This window comes from Glossina fuscipes, unplaced genomic scaffold (assembly GCF_014805625.2).
Source record: "Glossina fuscipes isolate IAEA_lab_2018 unplaced genomic scaffold, Yale_Gfus_2 59, whole genome shotgun sequence".
NCBI lineage: Eukaryota > Metazoa > Arthropoda > Insecta > Diptera > Glossinidae > Glossina > Glossina fuscipes.
The window spans coordinates 3,510,213-3,530,481 of record NW_023998431.1 but is presented as its reverse complement, the minus strand read 5'-3'; the positions used below and the strand labels follow the sequence as shown (position 1 = coordinate 3,530,481).

Sequence of the window (20,269 nt, the reverse complement as noted above, 5' to 3'; positions counted from 1 at the left end):
ATACATGAGCGTCGTTTTTCGCTTTTAATCGGAAGAGCCAGGAGCGCTTCGGTCCGATCAATGAGAATTTTATATCCATGTGCATAACACCGACTGATGCAAACTGGGCATGCTTTTATCTCATGACCGACTCTTGTCTTTTACGTCATACAAGAACTAAGTGAGCTTGCCCTTTATTTTCTTTCTCAAACCGCAGATGGCAGGCGCCTCCGAAACAAGTTTCTGCTTCGATATGACAACAGGTATGATACTTTCGGAGATTTCGTAGTGGCTGTAGTTGGGTCGAACCGCGACAATAGCACTTGTTCAGCGTGTGAGATTACGTTGCAAGTGGTTATTGGACCCATAAAAATGCAAATGCATTTTTCTGGCACTCATGCATACATCTGGCACTAATTAACTCTGGTATACCAGTTTATTGCTCTGTGTGCCACCGTTCACCGTGAGCTTAACCCTTCACGGTAGGAACCCACGTTAAATATACGTAGACACCCGCTGTCAGTAACCTAGTTAATATAACCTTAAAACCTCAAAAATGTAAAAGATGTTTTCCTTAACAACTGCCGAATTTTAATTGAACAGACGGTATTAGAATTTGAAATTTTTAAGAAATTGTCTGTGTCAAAATGTTGTTAACAATTGTTTCGCATCTGGCAACAAATTAATTGGTTTGCGTGGTCGAGCTTGCAGAAGCGTGAATATGATATGTATTCCTTTTGTCCCACCCTTAAAGGATAAGCTAATGTCGTCATTTATTGTAAACCATCATGACCCATTCCTTCTGCGTCGGTCTGTTCTTACACAAGTCTCTTTGCTTCCGTTCTATCTATGAGCCCGTCTGTTTCTCGCTCTGCTTATGCGTTGCGACTAGGGTCACGGTAAGTGTTTGAGTCTTCTCTTATGAACGATTGCCTCTTCGATCATAAAACAAATACGAAAATAAATATGATCTGCCTACGATAAATCTGAATTGATAAAGCACTGATACGAGTTAGAAAGTGAGTTTTTCTCCTGTAGCATAATGTCACGTATTACTATGGGTTCCAAATGCAGTGTAGAAAGCTAAAAACGTCTATTCGCAATTAATAACGACAAAGTATTTCATACGATTTTTACATTTGCTTTAATTTTTATTTCAATTTAATTTTTTTCATTTTGTAAAAACATTTAAACAGAATGAATCCCTTCTAGAGAATCTTTAGCTAACTTAAGACCTCATATTAAATTTTATGCGTGCTATGTTTTTTTCATATTATTTCAAAAAAAAAAAAAAAAAAAAAATTATTATAAACTCAGAAAGTCGTCCACTTATTAAAGAATGCGAAACAAACAAAATCCACTTTAAAAACTAACGATGAAAAAAATTATGTTTACATACTTGAAGGCAGAGCAAATCGCATAGCTCTATAAATATATTGCAATTTACGCGCAAACACACTTTACATAATAGCTAAACTCGTATACACATTTATCCATTGATGTATCTGTGTGCGTTTTGTAAATAAAACAATATATTACCAACTGTTTGCAGTTCAAAGTTATTTAAACATTTGTGTAAATAGATGGGCATATCTTCGTATATCCTGGATCACTACTCTAGTTAGGAAAACCTCACGATGGAAATGTGTTTACTATAATATATTCATTTACGTATATATATACGTATATATATATATATATATATGTACATACATACTTACATACATACATAAATACACATTTAAATGCACATATATATATATATATATATATATGTACAATTGCGTATTGTATATTATGTGTGACAATTCTATGATTTTTGTTAAATGCACATACACAAAAGAAATAGCAAGCACAATAGCTATTGTTCCATATACAATAAACAAAACGTTACTATGTGAAAATATTAGTATTTGAATATTTCGCATATGGTATTGATATTGTGTAACAGAATGTAAAAGTTTTCGGATAATGGCGAATATTAACAATAAACCGACTAAGATTTATAGCCTAAGCTGGAACGTTGTTATGGTTTATATCTTATTGTAAATTTAGTGAGATTTATTAATGTGACAAGCTTTGATGAGCTTGAAAAGAAATTTTCCGAAAATTAATTTCAACTTGAGTTTATTTCAAGCACAAGTGGAAACTATTTCAAGCTTTTTCCCGTGCATTGTCAATGTCTTTTCATTTCGATTAATTGCTCTTACGGTTTTCTGTTTTTTTCATAGGAACATCAAAGTTAATATGAAAAACACTTGCTTCCTTAAACTATGTAATAAAGTATGCATGTGTACAATGCTTCCCAAAAATATGCTCTACCCGTTACGATTACGAATATGTTCACCGCTCCGTTTTGTTTTGAATATTTTGAAAAAATTTTTAGTTTTAAATTTATTGCAGTTTCTTACATATGTTGTTGAAAAAAATTTAATTATTTTTACTTGGTTATTTGTATATGTTTATTATTATTATTATTATTATTTTTTTTATTAATTCATTTTATTTTATTTTTTTTTATTTATTTTTATTTTGTTTTTTCAATAATAAAGGCTTTGATAACACTAGCACGCACAAGTATGCTAAAAAAATTTTAAACATATTAACCCGCAATATATGGTAGAGTTTATAATAAATGAAATGAGTTTTATAATATATATACATAGATCCACATGTACATAGAAACCATCTACGGGAAACTATGCAAAATTAAAATAAACAGCAATTGCTGCCATTTCAAACCATTAAATTTATTCAAAGCACTCTACTCGAAAGACCGCATAACGTTAGTCTTTTCATAGACCGAAAACCTCATATGCATACATATACATAGATATGTATATATACATATGCATATCAATATATCCCTCCATATATATATATACGAAAACCTCAAATTATAAAATGAGCAATGAAAAGGACAGACTTGGAGTTCAAAAAAAGTTAAGCCAATGGTTTTGCTTAGTAAATATCAAAAAAAAAAAAAAAAAACGACCGGATCGCTTTCAATCCTTTGCTAATTTATATATTTCATTATATCTTTTCCTTTTCCTATTCAATTAAAAGAAAAAACTATGCATTCAGTATAATATACAGGGGACAAATAGACTTAAAATTCCCCTATTTACCGATTACCGATTTGTTTTTGTTTATTATGTATAACGAAACGGAACAATTTTCTTTTCATATTAAAATAATTTCCAAGCCTTAAGCCATTTTAGTGGTTGGCTGTCGAATAAATCAGAATAATTTTACATCTGCTAATAAGATGACATTGAAATGAACAAAATTACCTTAAAAAATTTTTACACAGAAACTATTTCACAACTGTTACATAACGTTAGGATTTTATTTAAAGCATATTTTAAGAAAAAAATATTTTTTTTGTCTCGATTCCTTTCGCCAGTTTCAGAAGTCAACCTGAGAATTAATCTCTTTTTATCTTTATTACGCAAAGACACTCAAAATATAAACTATTAAAGTAGATTGTACAGTAATGATATTAACCGGCAACAGCTGCACCAAAAAATTGTGTAAACAACGTAAACAGCAACAACCGTCACTAGTAAAACAAATAAATAACCAAACAAAAATAAAGTATGTACTGGTATTAGTCGATTATGGTTACCACAGGATTTCTTATATACTTCGAGCGTGTAAGTGAAGGGAATAGAAGAGACAAAACCCATGAAAACTATGGTATCATACGTAAATACTATACAGTACATTTCACTTAAGTGAATAATTCAATTCTCAGGCAGTCGTTGGTTCATTCAATTAACAAAAGAATTTCGGTAGGATTTAACAACAATTCGCTTAGGACTAGTCTTGCTCCCTTCTCACGCAGTTATATCGTAACATTTTTTTTTGTGCTTTTCAGCATTTCATAACTTACAATATAATTCAAAATTTCGAATTACTTGAAATTTGTATAAAAATTTGTGTTCGGTTGGTCGGTCCAACAAAAGCTACTACAGTCAATGCACAATTTTGTTGACGAAGAAATTCCATTTACCGTATAAATCGTGTAAAGCTTCCATTTCAGTGGGATACAAACATCCAAGCAATGAAAAGAGTATTGCGCCTATACGCGAAAACGTTTATGGTTCAGTCGTATTGATATCGTAGAAATCGTCGAATCAAAACTTGAGACTGTACCACTATTAAATTCCGTAGGCTTTATTGAATGTTTCCGCTCGCGAAAAGCCTACATTTTGTGCGGTATTTCGTCGCATTTACATAAGTCATGCCGCCACAATCTTACGTGAAATATTGAACACTCAATACAGCCCACATGTGCGCATGTTGAGAACAATTTTCCTTCCGAATGTGATTTCTACATACCATACCATGCCACGCTGTCACCGAATCGAGATTTTTAAAACGAAGTTTGTTTAACGAAAGACGAGCGAAGAACTCTTTATGGAAATTTAAGAGATAAGTCAACTCATTTTAAAGCAAATTAGAATCGAACTTGTGTCATTGATCAATAATATCATTGCGACGACCTTGTAGAAGGTTAAATCGAAGCCGACGAAATCGGCGAAAAATATCGCCTGTTAAGTGTTGGTAACTAAGGTAAACAAAGTGAATCCCTTGACCGCAACTTCAGTTAAACCAATTGAATTTCGGCTGGACATAATTTTTTTGAGGGTGTGAAGGCAAGCTCGAATTTAACTAATAAAGATAACTACCATGCGTTGCATATTTAAAATGTAAATATAGTTGCATTTGGAAGCCTGTTCCGTCCTGATTAGAATATGAAAATTTTGAATTTTTTTTGCTCCTATGGAAGACATTTTCTTCTTTTTTTTTTTTTGTTCATTTTGATTTTCCATTTTGTTCATAGCCACGAAATTTTCATACAGATTCACGTTATATAGATGAATATAGATGACATTTTCTAGTTTGGCTGCGCTAGAATCACACATTTGGCCATTTTTCGCTAACATCCCAAATATCAAAATATTGTTTAAAGTAGTTCCTATAAGCAGATTTTGAATTTATTTAGCTTCCTTGTTCTAGATTCATGAGGTATCAACGATAATACCTTACGTTTTTTAATATCTTACAAAGCCAACTATATCTCATTTAATAGAGATCTCTGTTAAGGCGTTTGCAGTGTTCAAGTAGTTGGTAAGTATCTTTGCCAGATAAATTCGAATTTATCTACACACCCTTAGTTTTTTTTTTTTTTTTTTTTTTATTGCACGGCACCTGATCGTGAATGCATTATGAATAGGAGAAAAAATCGAAAGCAAAAAGTAAATGTTGATATCAAATGTAAATGTATAAAAGAGAGAAGTTGTTTCATCTGATGGAAAAAAAAATCAACTTTGCAAAGGGCCCAGAAACGAAAGTATACCTGACTCGGGTAACGCTAAACTTTCGCATACGACTATCGACTTAACTAGAGTCGTCCAACCTGTGCCGGTCTGATCTTTAGACTTTCGCACAACTAAAGAAATTCAATACTTTTTGATAGCACTCTGTTGAAGACAGCCAATAATTAATTACGTTCATGCTTTCGCATACGGGGCAGGTTACTTGAAAGACATTATTCATATTAAATACATTATTACAATTATTTTCATTGCTATCTTTGGCAAAGCTTAATACTCTGCCTTCAGTCTAATGTTATGCTGTTGAATATAAAAGTTTAATTTGAGAAGAAAAAAAAAGGAACGGAGTCGAGGGCAATTAGTTCCATTCTTGGCAATCAAGTAAATGTTTTTGAGTCGACCAGAGCCAGTTAAGCAAAAAGTACTTTAGATACATATAAATATATGGGTACATATACAACCATACTACAGAATATGTATTAGAAAAAATTAAATTCTTTCTTTATTCTTCCTTTAGAGTGCAATATATTCGTTTTTTAGGAGGACATCAAATAGTATATAAACGAATTTAATTGGCTTCTTAGACAAGTGTTCGGCACTAAAGCTCGATTATATTTTGAAAAAGAGAGAGAGAAAAAAAAAAAAAAAATTTGTAAATAAAAAAATGATGTCAACTAAGGAGTTTTTTCGTTAGAGTTAATTTACTAAACAAAAGTTCGACGGCTTAAAACCCATTAAAGGGCAAGTAAAACTACAAGTCTATGGCCTAAAGTTGCAACTCTTTTAATATCAAACATCTTTGTTTAACATTCTCAAACTTGTTAAATTATAATGAAAAGAAAAGAATAATGAAAAGAGAGAAGAGAAAAGAGAAACAACACTTTCAACCAAAAAGTTAAAAAAGTTTTAACAAGTTTTCTTTCTTCTACTACTCTCTCTTTCTCTCTCTCTCTCTCTCTCTCTCTTCACATAGACGAAGACCACAGAAACTTATTAAGCAAACATTGCCAACAATTTTACTTCTAAGACCATAAGAAAACAAAGTAATAAAAATCGCAACAACGACAAAAATTGTATAACGACAATTTAACCCAATCACCAGCCATTGAGTGTTAAGACGGTAAAACGGAAACAGGAACGTTTCATTACTCTTCCGATTTTTTACAGATAGGTTTCTCGCTTACTCTAACGTAAGTCGCAAATTTTCCTCTGATTGCAAAATTGAAAAATCAAAAACTTTCGACTTCATTCATAAGCAAAGACTCGAAAGACTTTCGGTGCCGGCGAATTAACTAAATTGATTTTCAATGAACGTTAACTTATCAGCAACGCGTTTACTTTCCCTGCTAAATGAAATAAAAATTAAATCACAAATAAAAACGAAAACAATTAAATTAAATTCATTAGTTATTATTATTATTATTATTATAAACTTAGTGAGAGAATAAATTCTAAGACTAAAGTCTTAAAGCACTAGCATCTAAGGCTTTCGGCTTTATTAAAAACTCTACCGCACTTGAGATTTGAACCCACGACCATTGAGTTGATAGTCGAGACTCTTGCCTACTCGGCCACTCAGGCGATTGACACAACAAAAGTACAAATCGAACTTTCATCAATATTTACTTCATTGCGAATATTAACAATACACATTGAATAGAAACAGGAATTCCAACGGGTCTATTAACCATCGTGACGGTTTTAATTAAAATAATGGTTTTTGCTGTAAATTCATTTGGGATGAGAACTAATTTGTTAGGTAGAGTTAATTAAACCTCACTTGGGACATTATAACAAATGCGAGCAAAGTTGACGTGAATCTAGCTTATAATATATATTTTAGCATTTTTTTTCATCCGCCTGAGTGGCCGAGTAGGCAAGAGTCTCGACTAGCAACTCAATAGTCGTGGGTTCAAACCTCAAGTGCGGTAGGGTTTTTTAATAAAAGCCGATAGCCCTAGATGCTAGTGCTTTAAGACTTTAGTCTTAGCATTTATTCTCTGGCTAAATTTATAATATGTGTAGTGAGAGTGCTGCCGCCCTTCAACTGGAAATTTGATAATCAATGCGTCATTACATACAACTTACTGATAAGACGTGAACATTGCTTGTTGAAGATATTGGAGTGATACCAGAGTTTACGTAAATATTCTAAACCAGAATATATAACGATGACTCTTTTTTCAAGACTTTGCTATTCAAGTCTAAACTCACATTAATGCTGCCATATAAAATTTGACCAAACGTTACTATGTTGCTAAAATCGTTCGCTAATGCTGTAAAGAATTTTTAATATTTAAACGCCAGTTATTGCGGAATGGAAGGCGAAGGAGACAGATTGATTAAACAATAATTGCATTCATTGCCGTATATATAAACGTTATCTCTTATCGATCCAGAAATCCAACGTGTAAAGGCAGAGAGAACACAAGTTAGTGACTTGTAGCTGTAAAGCCGGATATCATAATTCGAAGCGATTGACAGTTAGAGAAGAAATCGTTATGTTGCAACTGTAACACATAACCGAACTTATTAACCAGTTAACCGCAGAAGTCTTTGTTGCCCACTTTTTTCATTTGTTATAAAATGCACAGTTATAAAATAAAGGGAATATACTGTTGATCGTCAAATGCAAAGAAGTAATTAAGGCACATACAAGACGATTACAAGTTCAAATTTAATTTTAAAAAATTGCTACCATGATCAGCATTTCTTCGATTGAAATTAATCGATTTTTGCATTGAAACAGTTTTGCTACGCAATTACACATACCGAACATTTTGTGTTGCACTTTCAGAATACCTAACACTTAATGTCTAAAAACCTAACACAACACAATCAGTCTTTTTTTTTCGTTAGGATAACACACTATTTTCGTCTAATACTATAGCTTAATATGTTAAAATTGTTGTTCCACGACTAGAAATTATTACTTTGTAAATGGGAAATATAAAAAAAAAAGAACGAAAATGTTAAATGATAAAGTTTGGTTGTACTGAAATGAATATGATGCATTTATTTAAACACGTATTCAAGTGTGTCTGGCATCACGTGTTGTTCCAATTTTTTAAAGAATCAACTAAGGAAGTAACGCATAAGAATAAATAATTTTGGAAGCTGTTGAGTTGCTGGTGAGCAATTGTGTACAATTGCACATAGAAGCACTTACGAGCAAGCTTCAAATCAATTTGCTTTGTGCAAACGCTCTCGCTCGCAGAATTTTTTGACTTCGGATAATTTTACATCACTTAAAGAACGCAATATCGGTACTTGGTTGCTATTCAGAGGGATTAGAGATCGTCGCAGCTGCTTTGTCTTAATTCTCTGCTCTTTGGCATTTAGATACAATCGGTAGTGTAGTCGCTTTAGTAAGAGCTTTATCGATAATATACAATGTCTCCTACTTTTTACGACGATCTAAGCTCATTTATAACATTTGAATTCCAACTCATTTCATATACGGGTAAGGTTAGATGGACATGAACTTAGCTACATCGAGATGACTACGTCCGCAAAAACGTAAACCGAATTTATTCTATATTAGTTAATCTCTAAATAAACTTTATAAACGAGTTGCTTTGGCTCAGGTGGAAAACGCTAATACGGTATGTAAACTGGCGGTAATTTCAGTGATTTCGTCAAATGGTTTTGCTTGACATTATATTACATTTAAAGCGTTCAATTATATAATTGCGAGGGAGAAAGAAACCCACCTGCGGCTTCAGAATAAGAAAACGTGTATGGCACGTCCGTCCCTTTGACTAGAGCGGAGTTTCTCTAACACCACAGCCACCCGAAACTTTCCCAGTGGACTATTAGTGCTGAGAGATTGACTCGGGGGCTCTTGATATCCGTGGCATAAGAAATAAAGAAGAAGAAAATACAAAAAGATAATAAGAAGCCCGTGTTCAGACTACGCCTCAGATCCCATATAGCCTGAAGCTATGACACTGATGCGTTTTGGCCCAAGGACCCCAAACGAACTTTATTAAAAATAAATTAGTTTCGACTCTTTCTACAACCACTCCTCATATTATTTCAGAAAGGTGTACGCATCAAACAAATTTGTCGTTTTTAAAATTTCTCGAGCAAAGTTTCTGAGTAATAGCAGTTCGATATAGACAATCAATGTTAAAAATTTGCATTGGTTGAGATTTTTTAAAGGCATCCTATGGAACAATTCCTCCGAAAAGTAAGCCCTTACCTGACAAAGAAACTCAGCTTTTAATATCAGACATTTGCGAAATCAACGCGGGCAATTCACATGGTATTGTACTAGGCCTTGCTCTCTTCATTGCTTTCTTGTCGGATACGTCGCTGGCTGAAGACGTGGCCGTCGTCACATATGCGGATGATTGGTACGGCACTAATTGAACGCAGGTAATGCCACACCGAAGCTTCAACTCTGGTTCAAACATATCCTAATAAGAACTCTATAAGGCTCAAGGAATGGAACATATGCGTCAATGCCAAAAAAGTCCATGCACATTACATTTGAATGAAAAAAAGGTGATTGCACCCCCGTATCTCTTAATTGCGTTGCAATTCCTAAATCGAACTGTATTAAGTATGTAGGCATGCATCTAGATAGAATATTGACGTGGAAGGGTCACGTAAAGGCAAACGTTCATATTGGCTAATAAATTACTGTTATACACAGTAATTCTGAAACTCATTTGGACAAATCACACACAAGTTTAAGATAATGTGATCAACTCGAATGTTAAAGTTCTTTGGTGCTACCGGTATAAGGCTCTAGGATATATCACAAGAACGCCATGGTTTATGATGAGCGAACATAATATAAAGAGGAAGGTATCCTCACAGTAAAAGAAGTAAAAGAAGAAATTGTCAATTTAATTTCTCGAAATCTTGATCGATTTAGTCATCATTGGAATTTGGTCCTGAATAGGTTTTCTAAACAATAGTTAAGAGACAAATAGGCTGAAAAGATACCATATTTAAGACCTGCCATTTAGAAAATGAATGTCGATGTATGTTTCTGTGTATGTTGTTAAATAACTGTAAAAATGTACCTACGTAATTGTATATAAAAATAAGTATATAGGCTGTAAAACTAAAGCTAATGCTCTTTATTGTACTAGGTGCTTGCATTTATTTTGATCTACGACACCTAAGTTTCGATGCCCACAACGATTAAATTCAATGATTCTGACCTTTCTCCACATAAAGTCACCGCTTTCCTTTTAGTACTATTGAGTTGGTCAGTGTGTAAAGGCGCTGATCACGGAACGCCCAAAATTGCATTTTCGACATCGATTACTTTTGTTCTTCGATTTGAAGAAATCCGCTGCCGTCAAATGCTTTTAGAAGTTGATGGTGATGTTACTCCATCATATCCCAAAAGTGGCGATTTTGATGTCAAAAACGACCTGGAGAACCAAAAAAGTTCAAAGACTCTCAAAGAACTTTTGAACAGCTTAGCACTTGATCAATCAATATTTTTCACGCGTTTATGTGCGAGGAGAAAGATCCAAAAAAAGACAAAAAGGCTACCATACAATTTGACTGGAAATGCCATTTCGAACCGGTTGAACTTTGTGGAAAAAGTCAACGGACAGTCCAGAAGAGCTACGTCGACACCGAAGCGGAATATTCATGGCTATATGGTTTCGCTGTGGATATGGTGGAATCAGCCGTAGGCGTAGTGTATTACGAGATGCTAAAATCGAATGAAACTATGATGAACTGTTGAAAGAAAAACCAGCAATGGCAGTTAACAGACGCAAAGTCATTCTCTGGCATGACAACGCTCGGCCACCAGTTACAAGCGTTTTCAAAAGCACACTGTTGCATCTCGAATCTCGCAACCAGCGTTCTCATCTGATATAGCGGCTTCTCGTTACCATGTATTCAGATCGATGCAGCATGGCTTCGAAATGCAGAAAAAGTGCAAAAATTGGTCGATGACTGGATCGGTACCACATCAATATCGTTCTTTCGTCATGGTAACGCCATATTGCTAGAAATATGGGAAAAAGTTGTCGAAAATGATGGAAAGTATTTTAATTAACATATGCTCCACGACTTTTTTGCTCAATAAAAGCCCTTTTCAAGTGAAAAAATGATCAAAATATATACAAGCACCTAATAAAATCGATCACAACTAAATGTACATATAAACAAAAAAAAAAAAAAAAGAAAAGAAAATCATAATGAAAATGAACCCTTGATAGCAATTTGATATAGAAAGGAAGTGTACCAAATTTGGACCACGTACATCTACTTCATGGGCAATACCTTATATAACTGTACGTAAGCACGAAATATATCGGGTTTAAATTTTTATGTTTTATTACGAAACCAAAGGAAGAATTCCGGTAAACAAATTGGTGTAAGACAGGTAATAGGAAATCTTGCTATAAACATATAATATTTTAAATAATTTTTTAATTTTGTGAATAAACAAGCAAGGAACAGTAAAAAGCAAATGAAGTGATATTGTCTTATCATCCATTTTTTTTTTTGGAAGAAAAACAGAATGAGTGGTGAACTGATCGGTTTCAAAGAAGTTTTCACACTTAATCACTATTTCCAGCTGTATTGCCAAACTTAATTCGACGAGGCTAATAGGTTTAACTTAAGAACGGTTGCCGTCGCCCCTCCTGCTTGCAAGACTAACCTGCAATTGAGAGGGCAAATACGAACGGTTGAACATCGTCTTAACCACCGTCCATTTTGGGCGCGGTGAGAATTACCTGCACCTATAATTATTTCAAAGACCCTGTAAGTTAGCCGCAGTCACCACGAATACTTTCCGAAACGGCCTAATCTTGCAGGTCATTTCAAAGTATTCGTAATAATTTCTAATATATATATATATATTAGTTTGGGGAAAAAGAAATCCATTATTTTTTCGGTACATGACTGCACTGATAGATTTCTCGTAAAGTATCGATCAAACAATTTCCGATGCTGTACATGTACATACTGTACATTTCGCAGTAAAAAAAAATTCTTTTGCTGTTTTTTGTTTGGTGCATTCAGTTGTGAGTTACAGCGTATTAAAAATGGAAGTGAACAAAGAGAAAATGCAAGCCAGGCGGCTAAAATTGTGAATGGTGTTTATGGTTCCGATACTGTAACAGCCAATTATGTGCAATTTTGGTTTCGTAGATTCCGTTCAGGAATTGTTGATGTTGAAGATGCACCTCGCGCAGGTAGGCCGGTCGTCGAAAATGTCGATAAAATCGGAGAAATTATCGAAATTGACCGGAATGTTAGCAGTCGTAACATCGCCCAGGAGCTAAAAATCGACCATAAAACAGTTTTAAACCATTTTCACAAAGCTGGATTCAAAAAGAAGCTCGATGTTTGGGTGCCACACCAATTAACAGAAAAAAACATGATGGATCGAATTTTCATCTGCGAAGCCTTGGCCAAACGGAATGAGATAGACCCATTTCTTAAACGGATGGTGACTGGAGATGAGAAATGGATCACATACGATAACCCTGTGCGAAAACGATCGTGGTCAAAGAGCGGTGAAGCACCTCAAACGGCCAGGAAGGTTTTGCTATGCACTTGGTGGGACTGCAAAGGGATTATTTATTATGAGTTGCTTCCATATGGCCAAACGCTAAATTCTGATCTTTACTGTCAACAACTGGACCGTTTGAAGATAGCGATTGACCAGAAACGGCCAGAATTGGCCAACAGGAGAGGTGTCGTGTTCCACCAGGACAACGCTAGGCCACACACATCTACAGTGACCCGCCAGAAACTTCGGGAGCTTGGTTGGGAAGTTTTAACGCATCCGCCATACAGTCCGGACTTGGCACCAAGCGATTATCATCTTTTTCTTGCATTGCAAAATTTCTTTAATGATAAAAAATTGGAATCTAGGGAGGATTGTGAAAATCGACTACTAGAGTTTTTTGCAAATAGAGACAAGGACTTCTACGAGAGAGGCATTTTGAAGTTACCTTTAAAATGGCAACAAATCATACAACAAAACGGTGCATATTTGACCCAAATCGGACAATCCGAAGCATGTTAAATAAAGTCCTGAAATTCATATAAAAATAATGGATTTCTTTTTCCCCAAACTAATATATCCCGTTTTAATGAAGGTATCTAACATTCATAAGGTACTTACTTGTGAACCTTTAAGAGTAACTTGTTGTAATGGATGCATCACTTACCTATAAAGGACGAAGAAAGAGAAGAAAACGAAAATGACACTAATTAATAAAATTTCAAGCATCAACGACAAAAAAAAAAAGTTTCTAAAATACATTAAAAAGATAGTTGAAAACGATTTAGGTAACTAAAGTGACATACACTTTTTACGATAGAATATAGTTTATTGTTGCGCTTTATAGTGTAGCGCATAACCAAACGTGTAAATCACGCGTTAATATTATTTTTATGAAATAATTATCTTTACGCTCCAAATATGCAGTCAAAGTGAACAAAAGGTTTCCGTCATTATCTAGTCACGTTTAAATAATTATTAATTAGAGAAGTGTGGCGAAATTATTTTAGATTCCTTAAAGTATTTCATTATAGTTAAAAATTTAATTATTAACAGAGTTTTTTAGAAATTTTTGCATTTATTATCGATATCAAATAAAAAAAAACAAAAACAAAGCAAAGCAGAACGACTTCGCTTGAATATTGTACAACAATCATTCAACGTCATATTACACATATAATCATAGTTCAATTATTTTCAAGTTTTACATGATGGTTAAGAAACAAAAGTATGTCGGAACGTATATACTCAGTTCTCACGCTTTCTCTCGCTCTCTCTCTCTCTCTCGCTTTGGTTAAAGCTTGTACGTGATTACGATGCAAATTTTCAAGGTAAATATTTAATCGATTAATGCTTGTGTAAGGTTAAAAGTTTGTGATTTACAAGTGGATTCTGAAGGCAGTTGGGCAGCTGAAAACGCGTTTTGTTAATAAAATCCTTATTATCAAATCGAGAAGAAGAAGACCCGTACTGTTAGGGAGGTACGTATCAGCTTATCCTATAGGTTCTCTTGAAACCTCGGAAAGAAAAACTTAACCGATTGAAAAAAGAGTCGCCATGCGCTTGCACAATACTGATGTTCTCGATTGGCGTAACAGAGTGATGGTAAGAAGGCAGTTATGACAGGGAAGGTGGTGAGGAAAGTGGGTGTTACGTCTTTACCGACTGATTATGCTCTACAACTACAAAAGTAAGCTCTATCGCACATGAGATTTGATATCGCGAACATTAATTTACTAGTCGTGCGGAATAAATTCATAGTTTCGGGGTTAAAACAAACTTCACAAGAAAGTTCAAAATTTTAATGTCTACGATTTTTTTTGATTCGAACTTGAGTTGCTTTTTTTTGTTAACTGGCAAAAATAATGATTGTAATAATCCAAAAAATTTCAATCCGTTTATACGAGGACCACTTAAATTTAACGCAGTGAACTGAAGCTTTCGACAACTATCTTGAGACGTATTTTGGGCAAATTTCAATTTGAGTACGTATGAGAATTGTTTGGTCAGCCAGCAGTCAGTCGAAGGAAGTTGTCGATCGGAAAGTTAGAGTGTAAACAAGATAATAGCAATCGTTTAATTGACTATTTAGTCTATCATTCGTTCTTTTAAAAACAAAGAAACTAAACTAAGGTTAAGTCTAGTTTTTTTCTTTTCTATTATTATTTCTTTTCCTTTTTCCTCAGAAATGTACATATAAAGGTTGTCCATTTAATTATCCTTGTATTTAGTTATTAGTATTCTTTGGTGGCAATGCTTTTCAAGAATATCAAAAGCAAGTCTCTCGTCTGACACATATATGGCGTAACTGCTAATACCGTTAACAATCAGCGTTGTCTCGAAAGATGTTATAGCGAGTCTTGTCTGTTGAGAAAAATGAACTTATAGGTGATTTTCTAATGTTAAATAAAGCTATATAGACAGCGATGATGCTGAACGCTCTGATCGACCCAATTTTGCCAGCTGTTTCGTAGTTCGGAAGACCGAAAACAAAAGTTGCTTGAAATAGCTGACATCTTAAAGATATCAGAAGGCAGTGAAAGGACTATTTTGCTACAACATGTGTCCATGAGAAACCTCTATTCGGAATGGACGCCGCATTCGTTCACTTTTGACATGAGGATTGTTTTTCATCCGTTGTATGTCACAATCGATAAAACATGAATTCATCTCTACACTCCAAAGTCAGATCGGCAGTCAGCCGAGTGGACAGCGACCACTCAAAGACGTGTCAAGTGGTCAAAAAACTAGTGTCACTAAAACAATTGTAATTTGGAAACTAATGATCGAAATGTCATTAAATTTTTCCACATGTCGTTCGAAGCTAGGCAATATCAAGAAATCATCCAGGCCAATCAACAGCGTTGTCATGTATGTGTCCGACTTATTGACTGATATACTGGTAATTGAAAGATTTTTTGATGAGAAAGGAGTCTATATCTAATGCTGACAAGGAGAGAAGAGATATGGCTTAAAATCAGATCTCGCCGGAGGCAAAACTATCAAGTTGTAGAAATAGTGGGACAAAGAAAAAAAAAAAAAAAAAAGAGAGAGAGAAATGTTTTCTCGATATTCTCCACTTTTAAGTTCAACAAATTTAACGCAAGACAAGATAAAAAATGAAAAGTTTATGGTTAAAAACGGAAATAAAAATAAAAAGAAGAAAATTTTAAATAAAACTTAGCCAAGTTATGAGAAGACGCTGCAAATGAGACATTCTAATTTAACATTTATTAAAGGACCGAATTGATAAAATATTTACTAAAATGTAATAAAAATAAAAAAGTTTCATTTGGCTTGAAGGGAATTTTTTTATAGCCGCCGCCGTTTAGATTGAAATCAGAAAAATATTCAATAAATTGCGACCTACTTATTATGCCATACTATTTTAGAACGTACGTGTAAATGGGCGAGGCAACGTAATACTGTTGATATATGACTAGAGGAGTAATAAATTTTGTTCAATTTTATTCTTTGACTAACGCCATAATCAAAATAGTAAAATGAAAAAAAAAAACAAAAAAGAAAAGACTTGATTAGTATCGACTGGATATCGACTGCAATGTACACGAATAGGACAATAGAGAGTATGGCAAAGGCGACATTGATATAGTTGGCAGACAAAAACGAAACGCTCGTCCCTAGGGATGACAATGCCATAAAACATAGGACTGTACAAATTTATGAAAGAATTAATAATCAGTTGACTAATACTTGCGGCTTTTTATGCAACTCATGACCGGTTCGAAAGATTAAACAATTTATATAATCTCAATTTACAATCAGAGGAAGCATGAGTTGATTCATATGCTGCACAATAATATTCATAAAAATTTAGTGAGATAAATTGCCGGCAAATCGTATATTCTTGAACAAATTTTCAACGCTGACAAAACTGGATTGATTCGAATGAAAGTTCGTGTTAGGACTTTTTTAGCTAAACATAATAAATTAGCTTGGGGTCGTAAAATAACAAAGCGTTCAAGACAATCTCTTTCGTAGCAGTATTTCTGGCGACTATATTTTATTATGAGGCCATTAATAATTAACGAAGCAAAACAAGTGCATTCGTTTAAAAAAATGCGCATAAATAGTCTTTACGTTTATTGGAAACACAATAGGAAGACATAAGTTATCGTCATGTTGTTCAGTGATTGGTTTCATCATAGCTCTTAAGTGGCAGACATGAAATTTGCATTTACTTAAAGAGGAGTTGGTTTTTGTTGTTTCTTTTCATCGATAATGTTTCAGGACATTCTCTCGATTTGCATCATGCAAGTTTACGCATTAGTTTCGTATAAATAGCTGCAATTTTCAAGGCATTCAATGCCTCGTATGCTGAAATTAAAAATTCAAAGCGTCACGCGTGTTTAAGCGCAGAATGGCCTGAAGGAAGAACATTCACAGATAATTGAGTTGGCTTATGCGATGGGTAATTTTATTGAAATAAAGACTAGGGATTACATGAAAATAATTTCATTGAACTGTAAAGTGAAATTGATATTGAAGTTGATATTGGTGGATATGAAATGAAGGCATTCACTGCAAAAGTTCTTCACTTAAGTATCCTTCAATAAAAAGAAAATTAGGCAAGTTTTGAAATGTCGAAATGCAAGTGACTTATCAAATCGGTTATATCCAGGACCTTTTCATTACAAACGAGAATAAGGAAAAGAAAGGACGCTATGTTATTGACTAGTCCTGGCATTTACGGGTAATGAAAGACCACGTAGAGAATATTGCGGCCGGCATGAAACCGGGGTTTCTTTCGTAACTTTCTGAAGCAAAAATGCTCTCAGTTCACATTGAGAATGTGTTCTTTAACCGATTTGGCCCATTTCTCGTACCATTTACGACTTTACGTATTATATGTGTTATGAAATTATTCTAAAAAGGTGAAGTAAACATAAATGTGACGCATTTATGTGGTAGGAAACGGCTGTGTCCTTTTCATGTGACCGTTGAGAGCGGGCGTAAGGCGTAACGCACCTCGAATAGCATGAAAAAATGTGTTTTCTAACAATATTTTTGAAATAAAAGGAACTTAATTGAATAGTGTTCGAGAAGATTATTGGCCGTATGTTTAAATATTCAACAAAAAAAATTATTTTTAAAAAGTATTGAAGCAAGACAAGTGCCTTTAATAAAAGGAGCTTTGTGACTCGAAAATATTTTGGGGCAAATTTGAGTTAAAAAATAAAAGTAAAAAAATAAAAAGCACCATTTAATTCACAAACCTACGCTTGTGATGTAGTAAGATGCAGCTAAGATGCAATACGTAAGGTTTTCTGAAATTATTGATCTTTGTGTAAATGTGGGAAATGTTTGAATGGGATAGGAAAAAGACACGCTCTTATTGGTAAAAAATGTTTATATTAATTTATCGAAAGTATCTATTTTAAAAATACTGTACCCAGTGCGGTTAAAAAGAGTCCAGATTCCATGGGCCGTCTTATTCCGAGAAAGATGTCTTTGAAATTTGGTGTTCAATGCGTTGTTGACATGTTTTCACGGTAAAAAATTTTTGATTATCGTTTGTTGTTAGTTTGTGCAATACAATCCCAGAACTATAGAAATGACCTTCGATGTTTAAATATTTCTTCTCCTAGCCGCTCGTTATGAAATATCACAAAAAAATGAAAGAAAATCTATTAATTTCTAAATCTAAGTTTCTTAATCGTTTATTTCTAGACCGAAGCACTACAAGCGTTTAAATCGTCCTCAGCCTCAAATCTGCGCAACAGTTGTCTCGATGAAGCCACCCTAATATACTTTTGTTTGGAATCACGGGTGAGGTACGCCATACTATGTAGATACCCACATGGATTGTTTCTTAGACTTACGTTCGCTTGTTAACAGTTTAAACTTCAAAATTTTATATACTATTTGATAAATTTGCTTCCGACTATTACTCTTCGTTATAATGTAATAATTTACCGAAGGGAAGATAGGTCACATTTTAAGGTGTGTCTTTGCCAAGTTACGACTTACCACGGAGTAAAACACAAGCAAGTAAAATAAGTATTAAAATTAAAAAAGATTAGGAAGCAAGCATATGTCAAACAATCTAGGCCTTTAATTATCTCCACAAAACCGAAAGGGTTATGACAAAATGACAGCACAAACACTAAAAGAATGCCACGTCCAAATCGGGCTGTAACAACTTTTATCAAAAGCGCAATTTCATCACTGTGAGTAGATCTCGTCCCTGTCCAAATCGCCACAAATATGCCCTCACGATATATATAAGACACTAGATTAATTATAAAAAATTTGAAGAAAGTTGTGCAAGTGTAGTTTTTTAATACGTTTGAAACGACACTTAAACCTATCAGATAAAGCGAAGGTCTTTATTATATAAAGGCCCACACTTTTTACACAAATGAAGGGGGAACCTACCTCGACCCTTATAACTAATTTAGTGTTTTAAGTGCAAGGAGAGGGCATATTTGAGACGATTTGGCTGTGGTGAGACCTATACATAGCTATGAAATTAGCTTTTTCTGAACATATCGCAGAACTGCACTTGCACAACTTCCTTCAAATGTTTTGAATGTAACACGCTTTGTATATTGTAAATTTTCGCAAATTTCGTACACACACTACATCGTAAATAGTAACAATGAATTTTTTAAAATTTTGTAAAACGTCAAGAATGAGTTTATTTTTTATTTATGCTGGTACGCTTTAGTTATTATTTTAGATTTTCTAATCATTTTGTTAATCCCTCAACATCATTCAATCACCAGTTGCCTTAGCAGAGGCGCGACCCAAATGTGGAGATAGCCCGCCTTTTAGCAGAGACAAAAATGTGGATTACGTGCAGTGGGCTAACTTCACGCCACTACCAATTTAGACCTTAAAGTTAAGTTTGCTTGCTAGCACCTAAAAGCTACAAATATGTAAAAAACTTGCCACCTTCAACCTTGTTGATCGATAATCTCCTCTATAAAGTCATTATTGAAATCGTTACCCTTACTAGTATTACTTAATTCGGCTGAATGCATATTTTATCCACAAATGAATAAATAAATAAAATCAGGCGCAGGTATTAGATCATAACTTCGACGCAGGGCATTGCCAAAATAAAGATGTTTTTCTCAGAACGGTGCGTAAAAAATTCAAAAATTTTTTAAAGCAAATATTATCCTCTTAAGGAATGAATTCTCTATATTATATAAGGCGCAAGCCATCGATTAAGGTAATACATTTTATTTAAACAAAGTTTTTTTTTATCGAAAAATTTAACCTTTAAGAAGCTAGAAACAGACTTTTCATGCTCGCATTTGTGGTTGTAGAAATCAACTGAAGATCTCCTAATCGAAATCGAAAGCTGTGCCCTACTTTTATGTTTCGTTATCGTGCCATAGCCATGATATTTCAGCATAGTGCATTTTTTTTTTTTTTTGCCTTAATAAAAAATACCAAACATTTGAAAAATTCACAGAAT

General features: G+C 34.0%; 1 protein-coding gene across 2 annotated transcripts in view; it reads right to left on the bottom strand.

Annotated features, from left to right (window-relative positions):
- LOC119637323 (neurobeachin-like) overlaps positions 1 to 20,269 on the bottom strand; it is a 245,055-nt gene that overhangs the window by 35,864 nt on the left and 188,922 nt on the right. Inside the window, exon 3 of one of the 2 annotated variants that reach the window (XM_038033278.1) lies at positions 13,328 to 13,486. The exons of the other annotated variant lie outside the window; for it this stretch is intronic. Within the exon in view, the coding sequence (XP_037889206.1) occupies positions 13,451 to 13,486 (36 nt within the window). The 3' untranslated portion in view covers positions 13,328 to 13,450. Of the gene's footprint in view, positions 1 to 13,327; positions 13,487 to 20,269 lie in introns of those variants that run through there. 2 annotated transcript variants of the gene reach the window in all.